This window comes from Acomys minous, assembly GCF_964271855.1.
Source record: "Acomys minous genome assembly, chromosome: 8".
Classification (NCBI taxonomy): domain Eukaryota; kingdom Metazoa; phylum Chordata; class Mammalia; order Rodentia; family Muridae; genus Acomys; species Acomys minous.
The window spans coordinates 30351264-30370399 of NC_140489.1; the positions used below are offsets into that span (position 1 = coordinate 30351264).

General features: G+C 49.1%; 2 protein-coding genes across 4 annotated transcripts in view; one reads left to right on the plus strand and one right to left on the minus strand.

Annotated features, from left to right (window-relative positions):
• Positions 1–4: 4 nt before the first annotated feature.
• On the minus strand, positions 5–13227 carry GSTZ1 (glutathione S-transferase zeta 1). 2 transcript variants are annotated; one of them, XM_084793204.1, is made up of 9 exons: positions 13096–13227; positions 7669–7720; positions 6503–6570; positions 5938–6018; positions 5511–5636; positions 3346–3424; positions 2618–2670; positions 1642–1691; positions 5–1050 (listed from the first exon to the last, which is right to left on the minus strand). In XM_084793204.1, exons 1-9 carry the CDS (start codon positions 13108–13110, stop codon positions 924–926), a joined length of 651 nt encoding a protein of 216 aa, XP_084649330.1. In that variant the 5' UTR covers positions 13111–13227; the 3' UTR covers positions 5–923. The 2 variants fall into 2 exon arrangements, with proteins under 2 accessions (XP_084649330.1, XP_084649331.1); XM_084793205.1 differs by lacking the exon at positions 13096–13227 and adding an exon at positions 7950–8049.
• A 74-nt stretch (positions 13228–13301) lies between these two features.
• POMT2 (protein O-mannosyltransferase 2) overlaps positions 13302–19136 on the plus strand; it is a 42394-nt gene continuing 36559 nt past the window's right edge. For both annotated transcript variants that reach the window (XM_084793196.1, XM_084793197.1), the window contains exon 1: positions 13302–13769. In XM_084793196.1, coding sequence (XP_084649322.1) covers positions 13312–13769 — 458 coding nt within the window. In that variant the 5' untranslated portion in view covers positions 13302–13311. The remainder of the gene's footprint in view (positions 13770–19136) is intronic.

Sequence of the window (19136 nt, forward strand, 5' to 3'; positions counted from 1 at the left end):
TGACTTAAGGGAGAAAGGTTTATTTTAGCTCATAGCTTCAGGTCAGAGTCCATTGCAGTGGGCAAGGCAGGCATCAGCGTGAATAGCTGATCACATTGCATCCAGTCAAGACAGCAACGACTGCAGGCGTGCTGGTGCTCAGCTCTCCTTCTCTACTCTCAGGCCCCAGGATCCCCTGCCTAGGGAATGGTACCACCCACAATGGGTGACTGTTCCCATCTCAGCATTGCCAATATAGCCCCACAGACATCCCTAAATGCCCTTCTCCCTGGTGATGTTGGCTTTTTTCAAGGTGACAGTTAGCATCAGCTATTAGACCAGATCATGTCTGCCCACCCTTACCTATGACAGATGAGCAGGTTAAGGCAGAATGAAGTCCAAGGGAAGATATGTGCTATTAGCTTCATTTCTCTAGAGAAAATTTAATACTGGGGGGCTCAAAGAAATGTCATGGACTCCAAGAGTCTCTGCTGCTTCCTGAGGGAAGAGCTAAAGTTCAAGTCCTCTATTACAGCTCACTCATACCTGGGCCTGCTCAGCTTCTCCAGCATGGTGGTTTGGACTAAAATGGTCCCCATAGATTGATAGGGAGTGGCACTATTAGGAGGTATTGGAAGAAGTGGGTCACTGGGAGCAGGCTTTGAGGCTTCAGGTGCTCAAGCGAGGCCTAGTGTCACTCTCTTTTCCTGCTGCCTTCAGATCAAGATGTAGAACTCTCAGCTACGTCTCTAGCACTATGCCTGCACGCTGCCATGCTTTTTGCCATGATGATAATGGACTAAATCTCTGAATCTAAGCCCGCCCCGATTAAATGTTTTCCTTGATAAGAGTTGCCCTGGTCATGGTTGTCTGTTCCCAGCAACAGAAACCCTAACTAAGGCACCCAGCATCTGGACCCTACTCCTACTTCCATGGTTTGGGAGCTAAGTCCTCAGCTCGGCAGGTGTATCTGGCTGTCGACACGGGTGAGACACTTGGAAAGCTTCCAAGGCCAGCAGCGCCTTGTTGATGTGACTGATGGTAGGGTAGTGGCTGAGGTCCACCTTGAACCTGTGGCAGAGAAACACTTGTAATTCAAGGTTTTCAGGGACACTACCATGGGCAGTGAGGAATACAGAGGCAGGGCTGGACTGGGGTCAGGGGCCATGCCACACGGAAGGCCTCTGGGTGGATCTGGAGTGGTGGTGTCTGGCACCATTCATCATCTGTTCTTCTCTAATTCCAGTGTCAGGCATTTGTACTGCCCTTCCCAGCACCCACATTACAAGCTTCTTAGGGGAGGAATGCTCCATACGTGTCCATACCCCAAACAGCAAGCATGACGCCTTCTGGTGGGCTGCTGGATGGAAGGCGCAGAGCTCACTTCTAAGCAGACACTCCACATTTGGGTATAGCAGTATTCTTGGAGCAGTTCCCTTAGAATAGCCACCTCCTCCTTGGAGCGAGGGCTGTCTATACAGGGTCACCCAGGCTACTGTGGGTGTGGTAGGGACATTTCAACGATTCCTTCTGCTGTGTCTATGCTAAGCCAGGGCAGCTGGTGTGGCCTGGTACTGGGGCTCCTTGGCAGCTAAAGAAGGGTTCACGTGGAGGCCCTGACTGGAGAGGAACGTGAAGGAGAGTGGCAGAGCTGCTGCTTACCTTTCAGCATTTGCCACCTGAGGCACTAAGCACACATCAGCCATGGACACCTGAAAGAAGGTCAGGGAGTTTGCACAGGATAACCACCCGAGACTCACCTTCAAGGCTGGCTGTGTCTGCTGTTGACTGTACAGGGCTGCCAATCCAGCTTCCCACCTGCTTCCATTTTTCCACCATCCCCCTCACTGTCTCCTCTGGGACTGCTTGCCCCTGTCCCACAGACCTAGCACGTCTCCCATGCCATGTTCTTGTTTCCCTGAAAACCAACCTTGTGGTAGCCAGAGAAGGCCTGACTGCCTTAGTGGCTGTCACCATCTTGTTGAAGCCACCACCACTAGGCACTTAGTGAGGACTCTAGCAGAGAAGCAACCATGGGACCAGACCACCACAGGGCCCAAGGCCTCATTCTGCAGGCATCAAGGGCTCCTTAGTCCTAGACTGTCCAGGTTGGGAAGGAAGGGAGACATTTAGTCCAACCCTTCAGCTGATGCCTGGACCACTTCCCTGACCCAGAAGTGTGTTCTTCTGGCCTGGACACCTCACATTACCCCTACTGCAGTGGTTCTCAACCTTCCTAATGCTATGATCCTTTAATACAGTTCCTCATGTTATGGTGACCCCAACCATAAAGTTATTTTGGTTGCTACCTCAAAATTTTGCTACTTCTCTGAATTTGCTACTGTTCAAATGTAATTATCTGATATGCAGGTTATTAGATATGTGACCCCTGGTGAAAGAGTTGTTCATCCCCCGAAGGGGTCATAAACCACAGGTTGAAATCTGCTGTTCTAGAGGCAATGTAGGCATGAGCAGTGAAGGTGTGAGCTGTCCAGAGCAGAGGTTGGTACCAAGAGACTGGCCCCAGGTCCCCCTTCAGGTATATCCTTAGGATGAGGAGGTTACTAGGTCTAAGCGGGAGAGATGACAGCCTGAGGTCAGCAGGAAGGCCACAGTGGGCAGGTCTTGGGGCACTTACCTCATCTCCTACACAGTACTTCCCTGCAGTGCTCTGCAGAATCCGCTCCAGAGCTGTGGGGAGGCCACATGGACAACATTTACATCAACCTCTCCAGGGCTTGGCCATCATAGCTATGAGATAGGTGGACAGTGAAGTGCTAGGCTTGGCATTGGGCAGAGTCTGGTGTAGGGAATGTGACAGCCAGGACTAAGAAGAGCATTCCTCATGGCTTCTCTGTCTAGTCTCAGAATAGACAAGACTTGCAGCTGGCCAAGGCAACAGCTCCCAGGTTGAGGACTGGCACTCTTGACTGGAGTGCTCAGTGGGCCATCAGCCAATTCTCTGGGACCACAGACCTTCAGGTATGGATTCCCAGAAGTTCTAGAGCTTGAAGCCATACTTAAGCACTTGCCGAGCCCACCACCTGCCTGCCCACTGTCCTCTCATCAATTCTACTGGCAAGACCAAAGCAACCTGGGGAGCTAGTTCAGATACCCAGAGCAAGCCACGTGTGGTGGCCCACGCCTGTAATACCAGCACTTGGGAGACAGGCAGGCAGACCTCTGTGAGTTCAAGGCCAGCTTGGTCTATAAAGCGAGTCCAGGACAGTCAAGGCTACACAGAGAAACCTTGTCTTAGAAGAAAAAAACAAAACCACAAAACCACAAAATCAAACAGATGCCCAGATAACTGTGTGTGAGGGTCAGTTCCCTATGAATTCACATTGGGGCAGAGTAAGGACTCACCATTAAAGCCAGAAGTAATAACATTTTGGGCCCAAGGCATCTGGTTCTCCTGCCCCACTTGCTTCAGGACAGATAGGTTCTGTACAGCTCAAGAGAAAACAGTATCTGTGATTGCTCTGGGAGCCAGCCTGAGTCTGTCCCTCTGCCAAGCCTCTTCAGGGAAGTTCAGTGGTTTTCTGCTTTAGCTGTTTGCCTGTTCCACTCCACTCTGGGCTATCAGGCCCTTCCTTCTATCAGGGCTCTGAAGTTAGAAGAAGCCACCTTCTTGGGCTGCCCCAGTGGTCACAAGTATTCCAAAAGCCATGCGATTTTCGTAGCAATATGCAATAGGGACAAAGGTTGCTGGCATGACTGACAGATGTGACCACAGCCAAGGCCTGCTTCTCTCAATACTTCTCTCTTACTTGGTGTCTTGAAAAGAGAAATTGTGTGATATGGGAGGAGCTAGGATGGGCAGGTGTGTGATATGGGAGGAGCTAGGATGGGCAGGTGTGTGATATGGGAGGAGCTAGGATGGGCAGGTGTGTGATATGGGAGGAGCTAGGATGGGCAGGTGTGTGATATGGGAGGAGCTAGGATGGGCAGGTGTGTGATATGGGAGGAGCTAGGATGGGCAGGTGTGTGATATGGGAGGAGCTAGGATGGGCAGGTGTGTGATATGGGAGGAGCTAGGATGGGCAGGTGTGTGATATGGGAGGAGCTAGGATGGGCAGGTGTGTGATATGGGAGGAGCTAGGATGGGCAGGTGTGTGATATGGGAGGAGCTAGGATGGGCAGGTGTGTGATATGGGAGGAGCTAGGATGTGCAGGTGTGTGATATGGGAGGAGCTAGGATGGGCAGGTGTGTGATATGGGAGGAGCTAGGATGGGCAGGTGTGTGATATGGGAGGAGCTAGGATGGGCAGGTGTGTGATATGGGAGGAGCTAGGATGTGCAGGTGTGTGATATGGGAGGAGCTAGGATGGGCAGGTGTGTGATATGGGAGGAGCTAGGATGGGCAGGTGTGTGATATGGGAGGAGCTAGGATGGGCAGGTGTGTGATATGGGAGGAGCTAGGATGGGCAGGTGTGTGATATGGGAGGAGCTAGGGTGGGCAGGTGTGTGATATGGGAGGAGCTAGGATGGGCAGGTGTGTGATATGGGAGGAGCTAGGATGGGCAGGTGTGTGATATGGGAGGAGCTAGGATGGGCAGGTGTGTGATATGGGAGGAGCTAGGATGGGCAGGTGTGTTGGGCTGGCTTCTAGAGATCATGACTAAGTGCAGACCCTATTGATAAAAACAGCAAGGCGATGCAGGAGTTGGCACAGGTGCACAGAGGTCTGTCTGTGTTTGGTCCTTGCTCTGATACTACTTAGCTGTGTCACCTTGTAAATTCACTGGTCCTTTTTACAGCTTTTACCTTAAAAAGTAGAAGTTGTCACAGATGAATAGTTTTAATATTTGCCTTCAATTTTACAGGTAAACACTTACTTTAAAAACAAAACAAAAAGCCTGTAATCCTAGCACTCAGTGAGGCAGAGGAAAGAGGATCTCTATGAGTATGAGGCCAGCCAGGTCTACAAAGCAAGTCCAGGAAAGCCAGGACTACACAGAGAGACCCTGTCTTGAAAAAGCCAACCAACTAACCAACAACCAAAAAAAAAAAAAACAAAAAAACAAAACAAAACCAAAAACCAACAACAACAACAAAAACCAAAAGCCTTACAAGAATCCTAGTACTGCCACTCTGTGGAGATGGGTTCAGGGCCATACCAGGGGAAATAGCAGGTATGGTAATAAAGCAATTTACATGGACCTTCTTGGCTTCTCGGTGGTTATGAAAAGTTCTGTTTACACTCTGTTGGTCTACTGAGTGTGTAGAGCCACTATGTCTGAAATTTTATGTATCTTAACTTTTAAATGATGTATTATTAAAATATACTAATGATGAAAAATATTAGGAAAGAAGACACCAACAGACCTGCTCAACAAAGGGCTGCCATAACCCTTCAATTTGTAACAAACCAAACCGAAACCTAAAACATGTGATCTAGGTCAAGGCCCCTGAGAGTTTTTCTTTGTCCCCCTGTCCCACCCCCCAAGCCATCACCTCAGTGTGGCTCATTACTGTGAATATGAAGGGCGAGGGAGGTGTACAAGGGTGCACGTGTAATCGTGCCTAACCTGAAGGGGCTGGATGCCACTAGCGATGAGGTCAGAAATCATGCGCACGATGGCTCTTTTCTGTGGGTCCTGAGGCAGGAGCCGTGGGATAGGCCGAGTCTCTTCCAGGTACTCCATGATGGCCAGCTGCCCAGAGGGAACATTGAGGCAGGAAGAGGACTTGGGATCCCAGAGAGGAGAGGCCAGCAAACCCGCTTTTCATAGTGGTACCGCTACTTCCTCTTTTGCCCTCCTCAACTGGAGCACTGTCAAGGCCTTTTGGGGAGCTTGCTGAACTTGGGTGCCCACAGCTCAGCCCTCCTCTCTCCTTCCCTCTACCATATAGTTAGTGAGACCCTATTATGCTTGGTGTTCAGTCGCTTGTGGGTTAGGAAGAGATGCCAGGTCCCCTCATTCAGCACTCTGCCACCCCAAGCCCTCTACTCACTGACTGGCCAATGGTGATTCCATCAATCTTCAGAGCTGGCACTTGTTTCATGGGATTCAGGGTCTGGAATTCCTCAGAGAACTGGAGAGACAAGGCCATGGTGACTGGGTGGCCTAGCTTGAGTTGTCTAATGCAGAACCAAGCAAGTAGGAAAACTGTAGACCTAGCACCAATCTGTGTTTCCTGTCCTTGGAGAAAGACTTGGTTCCTAAGACCAGGCTAATCTCTGGGGATCCATGCAGTATCCTAGGCTCCTAAGGTACAAATTTTATCCTAGTGGTCTAGCTTTATGGCTTTCCCTGTACCCTTATAATGTGATCACTAAGTCAGCTCCTACCTCAAGGTCTAGTGCCATCCACTGAAAGTCCTCATTGCCACCCACCCTCAAAAAGTAAGGCACTAAGCCCTTCCCACGGCCCTTGTTGCTGCTCAGGAGATCCAGCGGCAGCCCCACAGCTGGTGGAACCATGAACTACAGTTTCCCCTCCAGGTGACAACCAGCACTCCGTCTGGTAACTCTTCAAGGTCTGGTCCTCATGTTGTGGGCCTGGGTTGGCTTCCTTACCTGTTGCCCCCCATCCTTTATGAGGTTGATGGGCACTGTCTCATACTCAATGCTTTTTAACGCCAGAGCTAGGAGAGAGCAGAGAGGAGTCAGGGCATGACTTTTGGCCAGACTCAAAGACAGCCCTCCCAGGGTGATGCCAGCAGCCTCCTCTCTGCTGGTCAGCTCTACTCTGTTGTAAAACTTAGGCTGAGAGAGGCCAAAGCATGCATGTTTTACAAAGACAGCATTCATAGTGCTTTGAATTCTGGCACATTAAGGCCCAGGAAAGGCCTGTGAGGTAGGTGACAGTCACCAATGATGGCTCTGCAGTTAGGGCAAGACTGGAGACAGGCTGCTTGGGTTCAATTCCTACCATATTCAATTGTTAGGTATATGACCTTGGGCAAATAACAAGTTCCTGTGCTCCAGTTTCTCCAATCTGTCAAGCAGCACTGTGCAGTAGTTGAAAGTGTGGGATTTGGCTAGGGGTATAGCTTAGTGGAAGGACATGAGTGTAGCATTTCAAGGCTCTGTGTTCAACTGCTGGTGCCAAATCAAAGCAAAGGAGCATGGACTGCCTTAGTTGCTGCATAATCAAGGGCGAATTACTTAACCTTCCTGTGCCTTAGTTGTCTCCTTTGTCCCCTGCTCCTGTGGTCACTGAGGAGGAAAGAGAGCTACGCACGCAAGAGCACCGGGCACGGAGTTCTTTGGTGTGCAACGCTATGATGGTGGCCCTTGCCAACAGCTGCGCTCAGTGGAGGAGTGAAGGGTCAGAGCCAGCCTGAAGCAGAGGGCTCTAGTTTCTGCTCTCCTGAGCCCTCTGCGGTCCACTCCAAACAGTTCTGTTTGATCAGCCAGATCAAATAAGGTAAGAACAGAGGGAGGCCAGCTGCTCCCCAGCCAGTTACCAGGGACCTCTGGATTTGTGAGCCTGCTCTGGGCATGGTTGCTAAGGGGCTCAGGAGTGACGGAAGTAGCCCTCCCAGGGACAAAAACAACCCCCCTTCCTCCCACTCCCACTGTCCTCTTGTTGGACTCTCTGGGTCGACTCGACCTTAGAGATAGTGGCTCCAGGAGAACAGAGGTACTCCTTGCTGGGGGATGGGGGTGGGTATGAAGTCCTCTGCCCATGCTCCGCCCCCCAGCCCTCCACTCCACCCCTCCAGAAGCTGAGCTCTTACCGATTCGAACTCTCCATGAACAGGAGCTTCGGAAATAGGAATAGAGGACAGGCTGAGGAGAGAGGATGAGGTGGATATTACCTCAGGCCTAGCAGGTTTCCAGCCGTAGCCTCCCACTCCCCTCCCCCCCCAAGCAAGCACCAGCTCCCCCCTCAACCCCCCCCACCCCCAGGCAGGTGAAAGGTTCAGTCTCTTCTCACTACACAGGGCCTCCTTCCTCCTCCTTCCTCGGGCCTGTAATCTTAGCAACTCAGGCCTTGTCCTGGATCTGCTAACCTTACCTTGTCAGTCATAGTGCTGTGGCCTCCCAAGAAATGACTTCTCTCACAGAGCTGTGAGGCAGGGGGAGGAACCCAAAGGGGTGGGTCCCAAGAGCCAATGGGAAAGGCAGGCCAGAGGGCACCAGAGGATCCTGAACTCTGGTCAGAAAGGGCATCTTTTTAACTTGTGTGGGGGTTCCTTTTGTTCCTGGCTGGAGCAAGTTTGGCACTTATACAGTGTAGCATGGCTTTGAGGTAAAGTCTGTGGTAAAATAGGGGCCAGGAGCAGCCGTGTAGGACCAGAGATGAACTCCTGCCTTCTCTTGTTTTCAGTTCTTCATTAATTAAATAAAACAAAACAAAAGACTGCCCTAAGGACTGGAGAGATGGCTCAGAGGTTAACAGCACTGTCTGCTCTTCCAGAGGTCCTGAGTTCAATTCCCAGCAACCACATCGTGGCTCATAACCATCTATAATGAGATCTGGTGCCTTCTTCTGGCGGGCAGAAGTACATGGTGGCAGGACATTGTATACATATAAATTAAAAAACAAAAACAAAACAACAAACAAACAAACAACAGTCTGCCCTAAGCTCTTATTTATTGATGTTTTGGGGTCTATCACCTTGACGCTTCCCACGACCTCATAAAAACAGATAACAGATATGCCCATTTGCCACAAAGGTGAGGTTGCAAGTTCCCAGGGGCCCTGTCTGGATTTCACAGGACCAATGGCCCCACTTTACCAGTGTTCTATGTAACAATTTTTCGACTGTATAATGATGAGAAAGTTTAGTAAATGTACTTCAGATTTTGAATTTTGGCCTTTTCCTAGGCTGGGCAGTGGCAGTTAGCTACAACTCAGTGACTGTGGGCTGATTATTAGGGGGAAAACATGATAGTCTCTAGTGTACCTTACTGTGAGTGCTTTTGGTTTTAGGTGGTTTTTTTTTAAAAAATTCGGGCTGGAGAGATGGTTCAGTGGTTAAGACTGCTTGCTGCTCTTCCAGAGGAGTTGGGTTTGGCTCCCAGTGCCCACATCAGGCAGCTCACAACTGCCTGTAACTCCAGCGCTAAGAAATTCAATGCCTGGTCTCCATGGGCAGCATCACTCACACTCACATACCTACATACAGACAGGACAAATGCACATAGTTAAAATAACAAAACTAACTCTTTGAAAATATTTTATTATTCTCAGATTAATTATAAATGGTTGTGAGCTGTCAGGTAGGTGCTGGGAATTGAACCCAGGTCCTCTGGAAGGGCAGACAGTGCTCTTTACCACTGAGCCATCTCTCTAGTACCACCACCCCTTTATTTTTATTTTTTTATTCTTAGATTTATTTTTATTTTACATTATGTGTGTGCTTATGTGTCTATTCAGATGAGTTGCAGTCCTATCAGACTGGCTGATGTAGGGGCTGGCGGCTGAAATCAGGTCCCCTGTAAGAGCAAAATGTATGCTTAACTGCTGAGCCATCTCTCCAGCACCTATTTTTATTTTGTATGTACACAGGTGTTTAGCTTACATGCGTGTATATGCACCATGTACATGCCTGGTGTCTACAGAGGCCAGAACAAAGTGTCAGACGCCCTGAACTAGAGTTTTCGATGGTTGTGAACAGCCAAGTCCTCAGGGAGTGATCTCAGCTACTGAGCCATCCCCCCAGTCCCTGTGGCTAGTATTTTTGCATATTCTTTTATGTCCCATCACGCCTGTGGTGCTGGGTCCCTTGGATCCCAGGAGATGTAAGGCCCCTCTCTCTCCCTGTCTCTTCCCTCTTCCCTCCTCCCTCGGCAGAGCACTTGCCTAGCCCTGGATTCCACCCATAGCACAGTTGTTGGGGTTGGGGTGGTGGTGGATATGTATCCATGAGGTAGTCTGCATTTCAGAATCAAAAAGGCTTTGTGTTTTGTGCAGCTTTGGGCTAATTCAAGTGTTTGAACACATGTACAGTGGTCTAGAGTAAGTTGTATGTTTGGAAGGTTTAGGTATGGTTAAGTGTACTTTTATAATCTTCTCAGTTTATGGTATGTTTATCTGGATGTAATAAAACTTAATTGTAAACAGGGGGCACTGTTTTTTGTTTGTTTTTTTTTAAGTTTTCAGGTAACTGTCAATATTTTAAAACCAAGATATTTCATACACAAATCTTCTCTTTTTTTTCCTTTAAAAACTCAGGAGACAAAACAAAACAAAACAAAACAAAAAAAGCTCAGGACACACTGGGCGGTGATCCTGCACGCCTTTAATCCCAGCGCTCAGGAGGCAGAGGCAGGTGGATCGCTGTGAGTTCAAAGCCAGCCTGGTCTACAAAGTGAGTCCAGGACAGCCAAGGCTGCACAGAGAAACCCCGTCTCGGAAAACAAACAAACCCTCAGGAGACAGTGGAGTTAGGCTTTTAAGTAGAGCAGATTAATGGCCCCTTTAGACCAAGTATACCCTCTGGTCTGTCATGAATTTCGTTACCTTTGGGCCCCTAGAATGTGTGATCTAAAAGGGACTGGAAATTAATTCCTCTAGTGCTTCCTGGGTAGCCATTTCACCGCAGGACTCAGGAAGAGGCCCTTGTGGATCTTCCTGTGGACAATTTCCATAAAGATGCAACAGAAATTGACACTCATGACTTACCACTCCACAGGCAACGGACATTTCACCTACGTTCCCTCTCCTCCTTCCACCTCCTCATCCCAGGACACTATGTGAGCCAGGTTCCCTGTCCCTGTCCCCCACACAGTGTTCCAGAAGAGTACGGCAACAGTTGGACCCAGGTTCTCTCAGGGCAGTTCCCTTCTGTGGGGAAACTGAAGGCGGTCCTGGCACACAGGACAAGTGATATGCAATGTAATGACTGTCCTTGGGGAACTTGGGAGACCACAAATGGATTTTATTTGGAGAGCTATCTCTTTTGTTACCTAGGAAGGCTAGGGGAGTGCTGGGCCAAGAGAGATTATGGAGACACTGACCGAGAGAGCAGCAAACATGAGTAGAGTTGCTGTAGAGCGCCTTATGTAATGTGTGTTACACAACTTACTGTACCAAGGGTGACCAGAGTCAGGTTAACTGCTTCTCCCCTCCCTACGGCGCTTAAGTAGGAAACCAACTCTCTTAGGTGATTTCTGTTCTTATCTATACATTATAGTCCTATACTTCAGGTCATACCATCAAAGACCTCTAGGGGATGCCTGAAACCATGTGTGACCCAAAAACTAGATATCTGTTATGCTTTTTCTTATATGTCATCTTAGGTTTTTCTTTTTTTCCTGTTGCCTTGATAAAATACCCTGACAAAGGCAGCCTAAAGAAAAGCGGTTTATTTTGGCATATAATTCAAGATACAGTCCAGGAAGGGGGGGGGGGGTGAGGAGAGCAGCTGAAACAGCTGGGAACATCAAAGCCACAGCAGGAAATGATCAATGACTACCTTGGTGCTCTGCTAACTTCCTCCTTTTTATGGGCTCAGACTCAATCCAGAGGATGGTGTCACCTTCCCACATCAATTAATGTAATAAAGACTAGCTGACCTAACTGACCCAACTGAAAAACAGTCTCACATTGTGTCTGGAGGCTTTTCTCTCATGTGATGCTAGATCCTGCCAAACTGACACCATATACTGTCATATACACACAAACACACGTACCTAAGGTTTAATTTATAAGTTAGACACCATAAAAGATTAACAACAATAATGAAATAGAACAACTTTAATAACTTACTATTGGTTACTATAGTAAAATTGCCAAGATCACTATCTTGAGCTTTGAGGTCAATAGTAGGTAAAACAAAGGTTACTCACACAAGCACTGTACTATGCTGACAGCCCAAGTGCTGGACATCTAAGTGACTTAATGGGTTGGCAGTGTCACCTTTCTTGTGTGAGAGTTCACCACACTACTCAAAAAAGACTTGAAATTTAAAATTCTGTCTCTGAAATTTTCTATTGAACCAAAGTTTCCTTTGAACCAAGGCTGACCACAGATAAGGAAATCATGGCAAGAGAAATCAGTTAAGCAGGAACAACCAAGTGATTTTTTTTTGCACTTGCACAGCTACATTTTAATATCAAGTAGAATGTCCATTTAATCAGCACACCTGGAAGGATTCTGTTTCCAGCTCAAATGTGCATTCTGGCTATTTTTGTTGTTGTTGTTGTTTGCTTTGTTTCTTTGTGACACGGTTTCTCTGGGTAGCCTTGACTGTCCTGTACTTGCTTTGTAGACCAGGCTGGCCTTGAACTCACAGACATGTGCCTGCCTCTGGCTCTCTGAGTGCTGGAATTGCAGGCATGTGCCAGCATACTTGGCTCAGACGATTTTAAATTTATTTGCGGTTTTGTAGTTGGGGGGAGATTCAGTCTAGGCTGGGGGCTACTTCAGAGCTACATACATTCCCTAGCTGTTTTTATACCATTTCGTGTACATGATTAAAATTCCAAAAATCACATGTATGTGGAAAATCTATACATTAACCTGATGCAATTCGTTGTATCTAATGTGCCACCTTCCTACATAAAGGCCTCAAAATTTATGCATGAGACTCAACTAAGTCCTTTACGTAACAGATTCTCTGCCCTATTCCACCAATAGCTTAAATACAAGGGCTCTAGAATGGACTCCAGATGCCCGAGGCTTGGAATCCCAGCACTAGGAAGGCGAAAGCAGCAGAGTCCCCGAGTTCAAAGTCAGCTTGGACTGCATACCACGACAGTTTCTTAAAAAACCAAACCAACAAAACAAAGACAGAATTAAAAACCTGGGAAGACACCACATGTGATTGTTAACGACGTTAAAGCATCACAGCTTCCCCCTGCCCTTGGTGCATGCCTGGACCAACAGGCCACCTGAGAGAGGTACGCAGAGCACCGCGCAATTGCAAAGTGAGGAACCCGGTTTGAAAGTCCTAGAAAACTCTATACGAAGCAGGGAAAAAAACGCTACTTAGACGCCACCCGGAATGCTTGAGCAGCTCGCCCTTCCCGACCCAATCTAGCTAGTTCAGCAATGCCAGCGCGCAGGTGCAGGGTGTCAGGGAACGCCGCACTGCACGCCGGGAGTCGTTGTGGAGCCGCGCGAAGGGGGCGCGCTCTCAGCCCCGCCCCCCGCTGCCCCCCAGCTGTTCTCCGCGTTTCTAAGGAGCGACCCTATCCCCCGGACGTGCACAGACCTTCCCGGCTTGCATCTCGCACGTCGGCCAGCCCAGAAAGTCAGCTCTCGGGACTAGAAGATGACTGAGGCCTAGCTGGGTCCAAAGAGCGAGGGTTGGACTAGATGGGCTTTTCTCCGTCGGGTTGGCCCCGCCCCCGTCCCCTGCGCTGCTGGGAGTCGTAGTTCAAGAGCCGTCCCGGGTCTCTCTGTCCTTAGCGTCCCTCCGCCTCCCGCAATGCTCTACGCCTCAGGCCGCTTCTTAGCGGCCCGGGCGGCCACTACACTTCCCGCCCCGCCCAGAGCCCGAGGCCTGGCTCTCCGCGGCAAGAGGAGGGAACTACAAGTCCCAGGGCACCTCGAGACGCCCTCCTATGACTCCTTGACGGTGCAGCGGGCAAGACCTAACGCGCCTCTGGTCCGGAGGGTGATCCTTAGGAAGGGGAGGATGCCGCCGGCTATAGGCGGCGGCCTAGCGGGCTCCGAGCTACGCCCGCGGAGGGGCCGCTGCGCGCCGCAGGCTGCCAGGGTCGTGGGTCGGGACGTGGTTCCCAAGGTTGCAGCACAGAGCCTTAAACGGCCTGCTTGGAGCTCGCGGAGCTTCGAGGCGGCAGGCCGGTGGGCCACGCTGGCTGTGGTGACGCTGCTGTCCTTTGCCACCCGCTTTCACCGGCTGGACCAGCCGGCGCACATCTGGTAAGTGGCGGGCACCATGGCAACCGAGAAGGAGGGACGCTACCCTCTGATTGGCCTGAGGGCACGAAGGGGGCGGGATTCACCGGAGGCGCGACGGGTCCGTGATGGTGGAGAAACTCGTTTTGTTTTGTTTTTCCTTTTTTGGGGAGCGTGGGGTACGAAGGGAAGTGACAGCACTTCCCTGTAGGTCCAATCTCTGAGAAGAATAGGTGCTCTGATCACGGCTAGTGAGGCTCAGGTTTTGCAAGAGCGGTTCTCATGTTTTCTAGGCTACCTGGCTGTCAAAGGGTGACATTCAGCGCTGCATTGAAATTTCACAAGAAAAAAGTAAATTCCTAATACATAATTTGAAACCTGATTTTCAAAGAAAAAAATCCTAAGGGACTTTAAGCCTATAGAGTAAGGACAGATTCTGGGCAACATGTCTGGTGTTGTCCTGTGAGAATTATTTTTTTAGGTTTTATTTTGTATGATACAGATGCAGGGTTGAGACTTGGTTAAATTCCATTTGCTATGGCCATTCCTTCTTTAACTGGAAGGAATGTTTTATCACCAAACAGAAATTTAGTGTAGAAAGTGTCACAGGTGGAACTTATTGACCAAAAAGCAAACAAGCGAACACACTCACAGGAGGGCCACTCTTCTTGGAAATCAACAGATAGCTGTGTTTCATGACTGCCGGGGAATATAACTACCCGGTTAGACTCCAATCAAAGGACTTTCTCGCAGGAAGCAGAATGAATGTCAGCATCATTAGAGTTGGGTTTCCCCAGCCCCTGTCAAGTCCCACTGGACAACACAACATGCTCATGGAGATAGCTGCACCCGCAGTGGGTTGCCTATGGGCCAAGCAACATTGCCATATTGCTCAGGTTTGCTTGTTGCAAGCACAGCCCTAAGAAATGGCCCAGGTCAAAAGCAGTCAGGGGCACACTCTTGGCATATTTGTGAATGTACAAGGCATTGACGGGGGAATCGATCTCCTCTCCCAACCGGCTTTCTTAGCCGTCAGTCATGCCCTGCCTTGGCTTCTAGCAGAGTTGTTAGTATACAACGCTATTAGTTACTCTGATTAGTATGATTGATAGAGGCAGAGACCAAATCTGTTCAGTTTGTCTCTTATGGCTACCGTCAGTGGGACGCCCAGCAGCAGGCTGATGCCAGCCTTTGCTGTTTACCTACTTCAGCTGTGTACCTCAGGGTCCTAGATTCAGCCTCCTGTGAGTAAGTCCTGGTGAGGGACCAGCAAGTCTTATTTGAGACAGCATGAGTATAGTCTAAGGACAGTCTACTATTATGACTTGCGGCATAGCAGTTTAGATTTTGGTATCTAAATGATCTTTGGTATCATTGCCAATAATTACAATGCTTCATTAAAACAGTGCACCTCCCATGTCTCATGGAGAGATAATCTGTGACCCATTCCTTATATACCAACATATTACCTGAAGAGATGCAGGTTTGGTTAAGCCCCCTAGGCAGTGTTATTCAGTATTGAAGCCTCAGTGACTGTACGGTCATAACTAAGGTTCCTAGTACTTTAGAGAGGGGTATAAGGGACTTTATGGAGTATCAGTAGATAAACAGGAAGTTGTGTTTTCTGGGCATTAGCACACATACCAGGGAGCTGCTTTTTGGAGGAGTTGGTGCTGATGCCATCAGCCACATCAGGGTAGCTGACGACTATGCATGTCCATCCGCATGAGTGTTTCCGTTGCATGACCACTAACATAAGTTACCACATAAGTCAGCTGCCATTTACCCTGGGGGCCCATCTGAATCTTGCCCGGCTTTGGGGTTAGACTTAGGGGACAAAGAGAGGACTGATGTTTCCATTCACTGTGTATCTCCAGAGCTCTAATGTTCTTCTTCCTCAGGGTTGTTGCTTCCTACAGCTCTGCCCGTGTGTCCCATGCCAGTGTCTATTCGCCTTTTCTCCCATTGTACCCTGTTTATAGCTACACTCCCCCCTGCAATGGGCACCGTAGAAAACTCCCAGAGAACTATTATATCTTCTTTCTGACACAGGCAGGCATTGTGTGGAGACTTGTACTCAGTCAAGTGTCTTTGTGTTTATCCTGTAGGCCATTTGACTCCAGCAAGGCAAGAGACAAGCTAGAATTAACTTTGAGTATAGTCACCTTCTCTGCGTCTGTAAGAAGAAAGACATACCATGGTCATGGAAAACTGAGTTTTCCTAAGTAGCTCTACTCTTTTTTCCTGATCATTACCCAGTTGGTAGTCAAGAGGAAATGAATTTTTGGGAGGTGGGTGGGGATGGAGGGGATGACTACATTAGGACCAGACTGCTTTTCTCAAGTGTGTTGACCAGGAGAAGGTGATGGAGGTAGAGTCAGAAATAAATCCTTCTGAGGAAACTGTCCAATGCTTGACATTATCAGTTGCCTGTGGATGATGTGAGTATGGACTGTTTATTACCTTGACTGTTAGATGACCATTGTGACAAAAATTGTATCACTGTCAGACTAGATGGCTTGGAAAGCTGACAAAATGGAATTAGTTGTAAGGACCACAATGGTTTCTTTCTCTCTCTTTCTTTCTTTCTTTCTTTCTTTCTTTCTTTCTTTCTTTCAGTTTTCCCAGACAGGGTTTCTCTGTGTAGCCTTGGCTGCCCTAGACTCGCTTTGTAGACCAGGCTGGCCTCAAACTCACAGCAATCCTCCTGCCTTTGCCTCCCTAGTCCTGGGATTAAAGGTGTGTGCTGACCACAATGGTTTATCCTGAGTCACTGAGCCAAAGCTACAACCTTTCTGTAACCTGAGAAGGTAATGGCAGCAGTGAGGTACTGTTGAGAAACGTCAGCTGGGGAACAGAGTCCTGATGTGTCTGATTTCTTAGGAGCAGCTGTCAGTGCCCTGTGCAATGTAGTTTTCTTACTACTCAAAGCGAGCAGGCCAGCTTTTGGCAGGAGTCTGGTATACCATGATGGCTTCTGCTTCAGAGACCTATGGCCCTTTAAATTTTGTGCCCAGTCAGCCCATGATACCACATGTGTTTCCACACTTGGAGCAATACAAGGTGGGCAGGACAGTGTAGGCTTGATTAGGAACTCGAGTCTAGCTAGTCATATCAGAGTACGTATCCTGTATGATGGGTATCTTCCTGCGTAATCCAGACTGCTCCATCTGTGGGCAGACAGTTTCCATCTTCCTGAGAGCATCTTGAGCCTCTCAGAGTCCCTCACCACCTGTGACAAGTGGTGGTGACATGGGTGAGGGAGAGATCCCCCCCTGCACCCTGTAAACCTTTACCACCTACAACAGGCAGATTTTGCCTCAAGGCCATCAGATAAAAGAGCAGGCCCTGAACCCGACTCAGATAGCAAAGTGAAGAGTATGTCGTACTCTTCAACTCTGATTGCAGTCAGCAAGCCAGAGTTGTTGTCTTAGGGTTACTGTTGCTGTGATAAAATGACTAAACCAGCTTGGAGTGCAAAGGATTTATGTGGCTTACACTTCCATATCACTGTTCATTATCAAAGGAAATCAGAGTAGGAACTCAAACAGTGCAGGAACTTCCAGGCAGGAGCTGATGCCCAGCTCACCCATGGAGGGGTGCTGCTTACTGGCTTGCTTCTCAGGGCTTTCTCAGCCTCCTTTCTTATAGAAGCCAGAATCACCAGCCCAGGGGTGGCACCACTCACAGTGGGCTGGGCCTTCTCCTATTAATCGCTAATGAAGAAATATCCTACAATCTTACCTACAACCTGATCTTATGGAAGCATTTTATTTTATTTTATTTTTAACTTTTTATTGGTTCTTTGTGAATTTCACATCATGCACCCCAAACCCACTCATCTTCCCCTCCCCTTGTACCTGCCCTCTACCCTTGCAACCTACCCCACAACAGAGGGGAAAAAATCTTGTTGTGGTGTTGTAGAATGTTTATTAATTCTAGAGGGCTTTTCTAAGACCCAGCTGGCTCCCAAATAATTACCTGCCAATCTTGGTACTGTCTGGGCTGGATCTGCTCCCTAAGGCCACGTCTTTCTCTCCATCTTCCTTCCCCCTTTCTTCTTCCTCTCCCTAGCCTCATGGTCCCTGTCTAAGACCCTTAAGCCTGGAACTGAAGACCTGCCTACTTCTTTTCTGCCCAGTTACAGGCTGTCCAGCCTTTTTAATTAACCAATCAGAGATAATTGGGAAGCAAAATTTACACAGCAAAGAGAATGCACTTGACTGCAACCAGATCTTGGGGGTCAGAATTTATCATGTGAATACACAGAGCACCAGACCAACCCCCAGCATTGTGGAAGCTGTAGTGTGTCATAGTGTATCCCACAGTATACCCTTTTGTCCACTCATCTTTGCTTGCAAATGTTCATGGCAATGATTCGTTGGTCTGGTATGAGGCCTCTGGTTTCTATTACTTTATCACTCCTGGATCCTCACTGGTCCTCCTCTCTGATGTCCTGTTGTTGCCCAGTCATGGAGATCCTGTAGTTTTGGATCTGTGGGACTGGCCCCTTCATGCACTTCAGCAATTCATCAATGGGTCTGGGACTGGGAGATATCTGAGCTGGTCATATCATGCTGGCTTTCACACCCTTGGTCCAGCTCACCCCTAACCCCAACATCCAGAGCCAGCCCTACTGTGCTGTCAGGTGAGGTATAGGGTCTCTTTTCCTGAGTGCCGCAGCAGGTGCTGAACAGGGCCAGCTCTCCTGCCCACTGCTGGTGACGAGGGCAAGGGGCCCTCCCTTGCTGACACCACTCAGCAGACAAGAGACAGGCTGGCTGTCCCATGCTCACACCCTCAGGCTGCCTCACCTAAACCCCCACATCCAGGGTCAGTCCTAGTTTGCTGCCCAAGTAGGGTACAGGGCCTGCTCTTCTATCTGATGGCCTTGAGGCCAGATCTGCCTGCTGTAGGTAGTAAGGGGTTGCGGGGGGCGGGGGGGGGGGGTTGCATCTCTCCCTCGCCCATGTCACCACCATTTGTCACAGGTGGTGAGGGGCAAGCAGGGAGGAGGGTATCTCTCCCTTGTCTGTGCCACTGCATGGCAGATGAATGGTAGGGACAGCTCTCCCATGCTCATATCCTTGGTGCAGGCTCACAACTCCTGCAATGTGTAGGTTTGTTCTCCCTAGTGCTACAACTGGCTAGGATGGAGTCAGCTCTCCCTCTCTCATGCCTCCAAGGCCAGCTCTCCCATAATGCCCAGGTGAGGGATGGGGCCAGTTCTGCAAAACCCTTGGAAATCAACATGTCCCCAGTGGCAGCACAGGCTGAGACCCCACCATGGTCCCAGGTGGCAGCACTGGCTACTCACATCAGGCTGTTCCTCACTACCCTCGAGTCTCCAGATCTGCCTTTCCTCATGGTGCCCACGTCCTTCTGTTTCTC

Coding starts and splice junctions, on each gene's coding strand:
- GSTZ1 (XM_084793204.1), bottom strand. Junction 5,637..5,937: donor GAATCACCATTGGCCAGTCA/GTGAGTAGAGGG, acceptor CCCTCTGGGCAG/CTGGCCATCATGGAGTACCT. Junction 1,051..1,641: donor CAGGTGGCAAATGCTGAAAG/GTAAGCAGCAGC, acceptor TCTCTGCCACAG/GTTCAAGGTGGACCTCAGCC.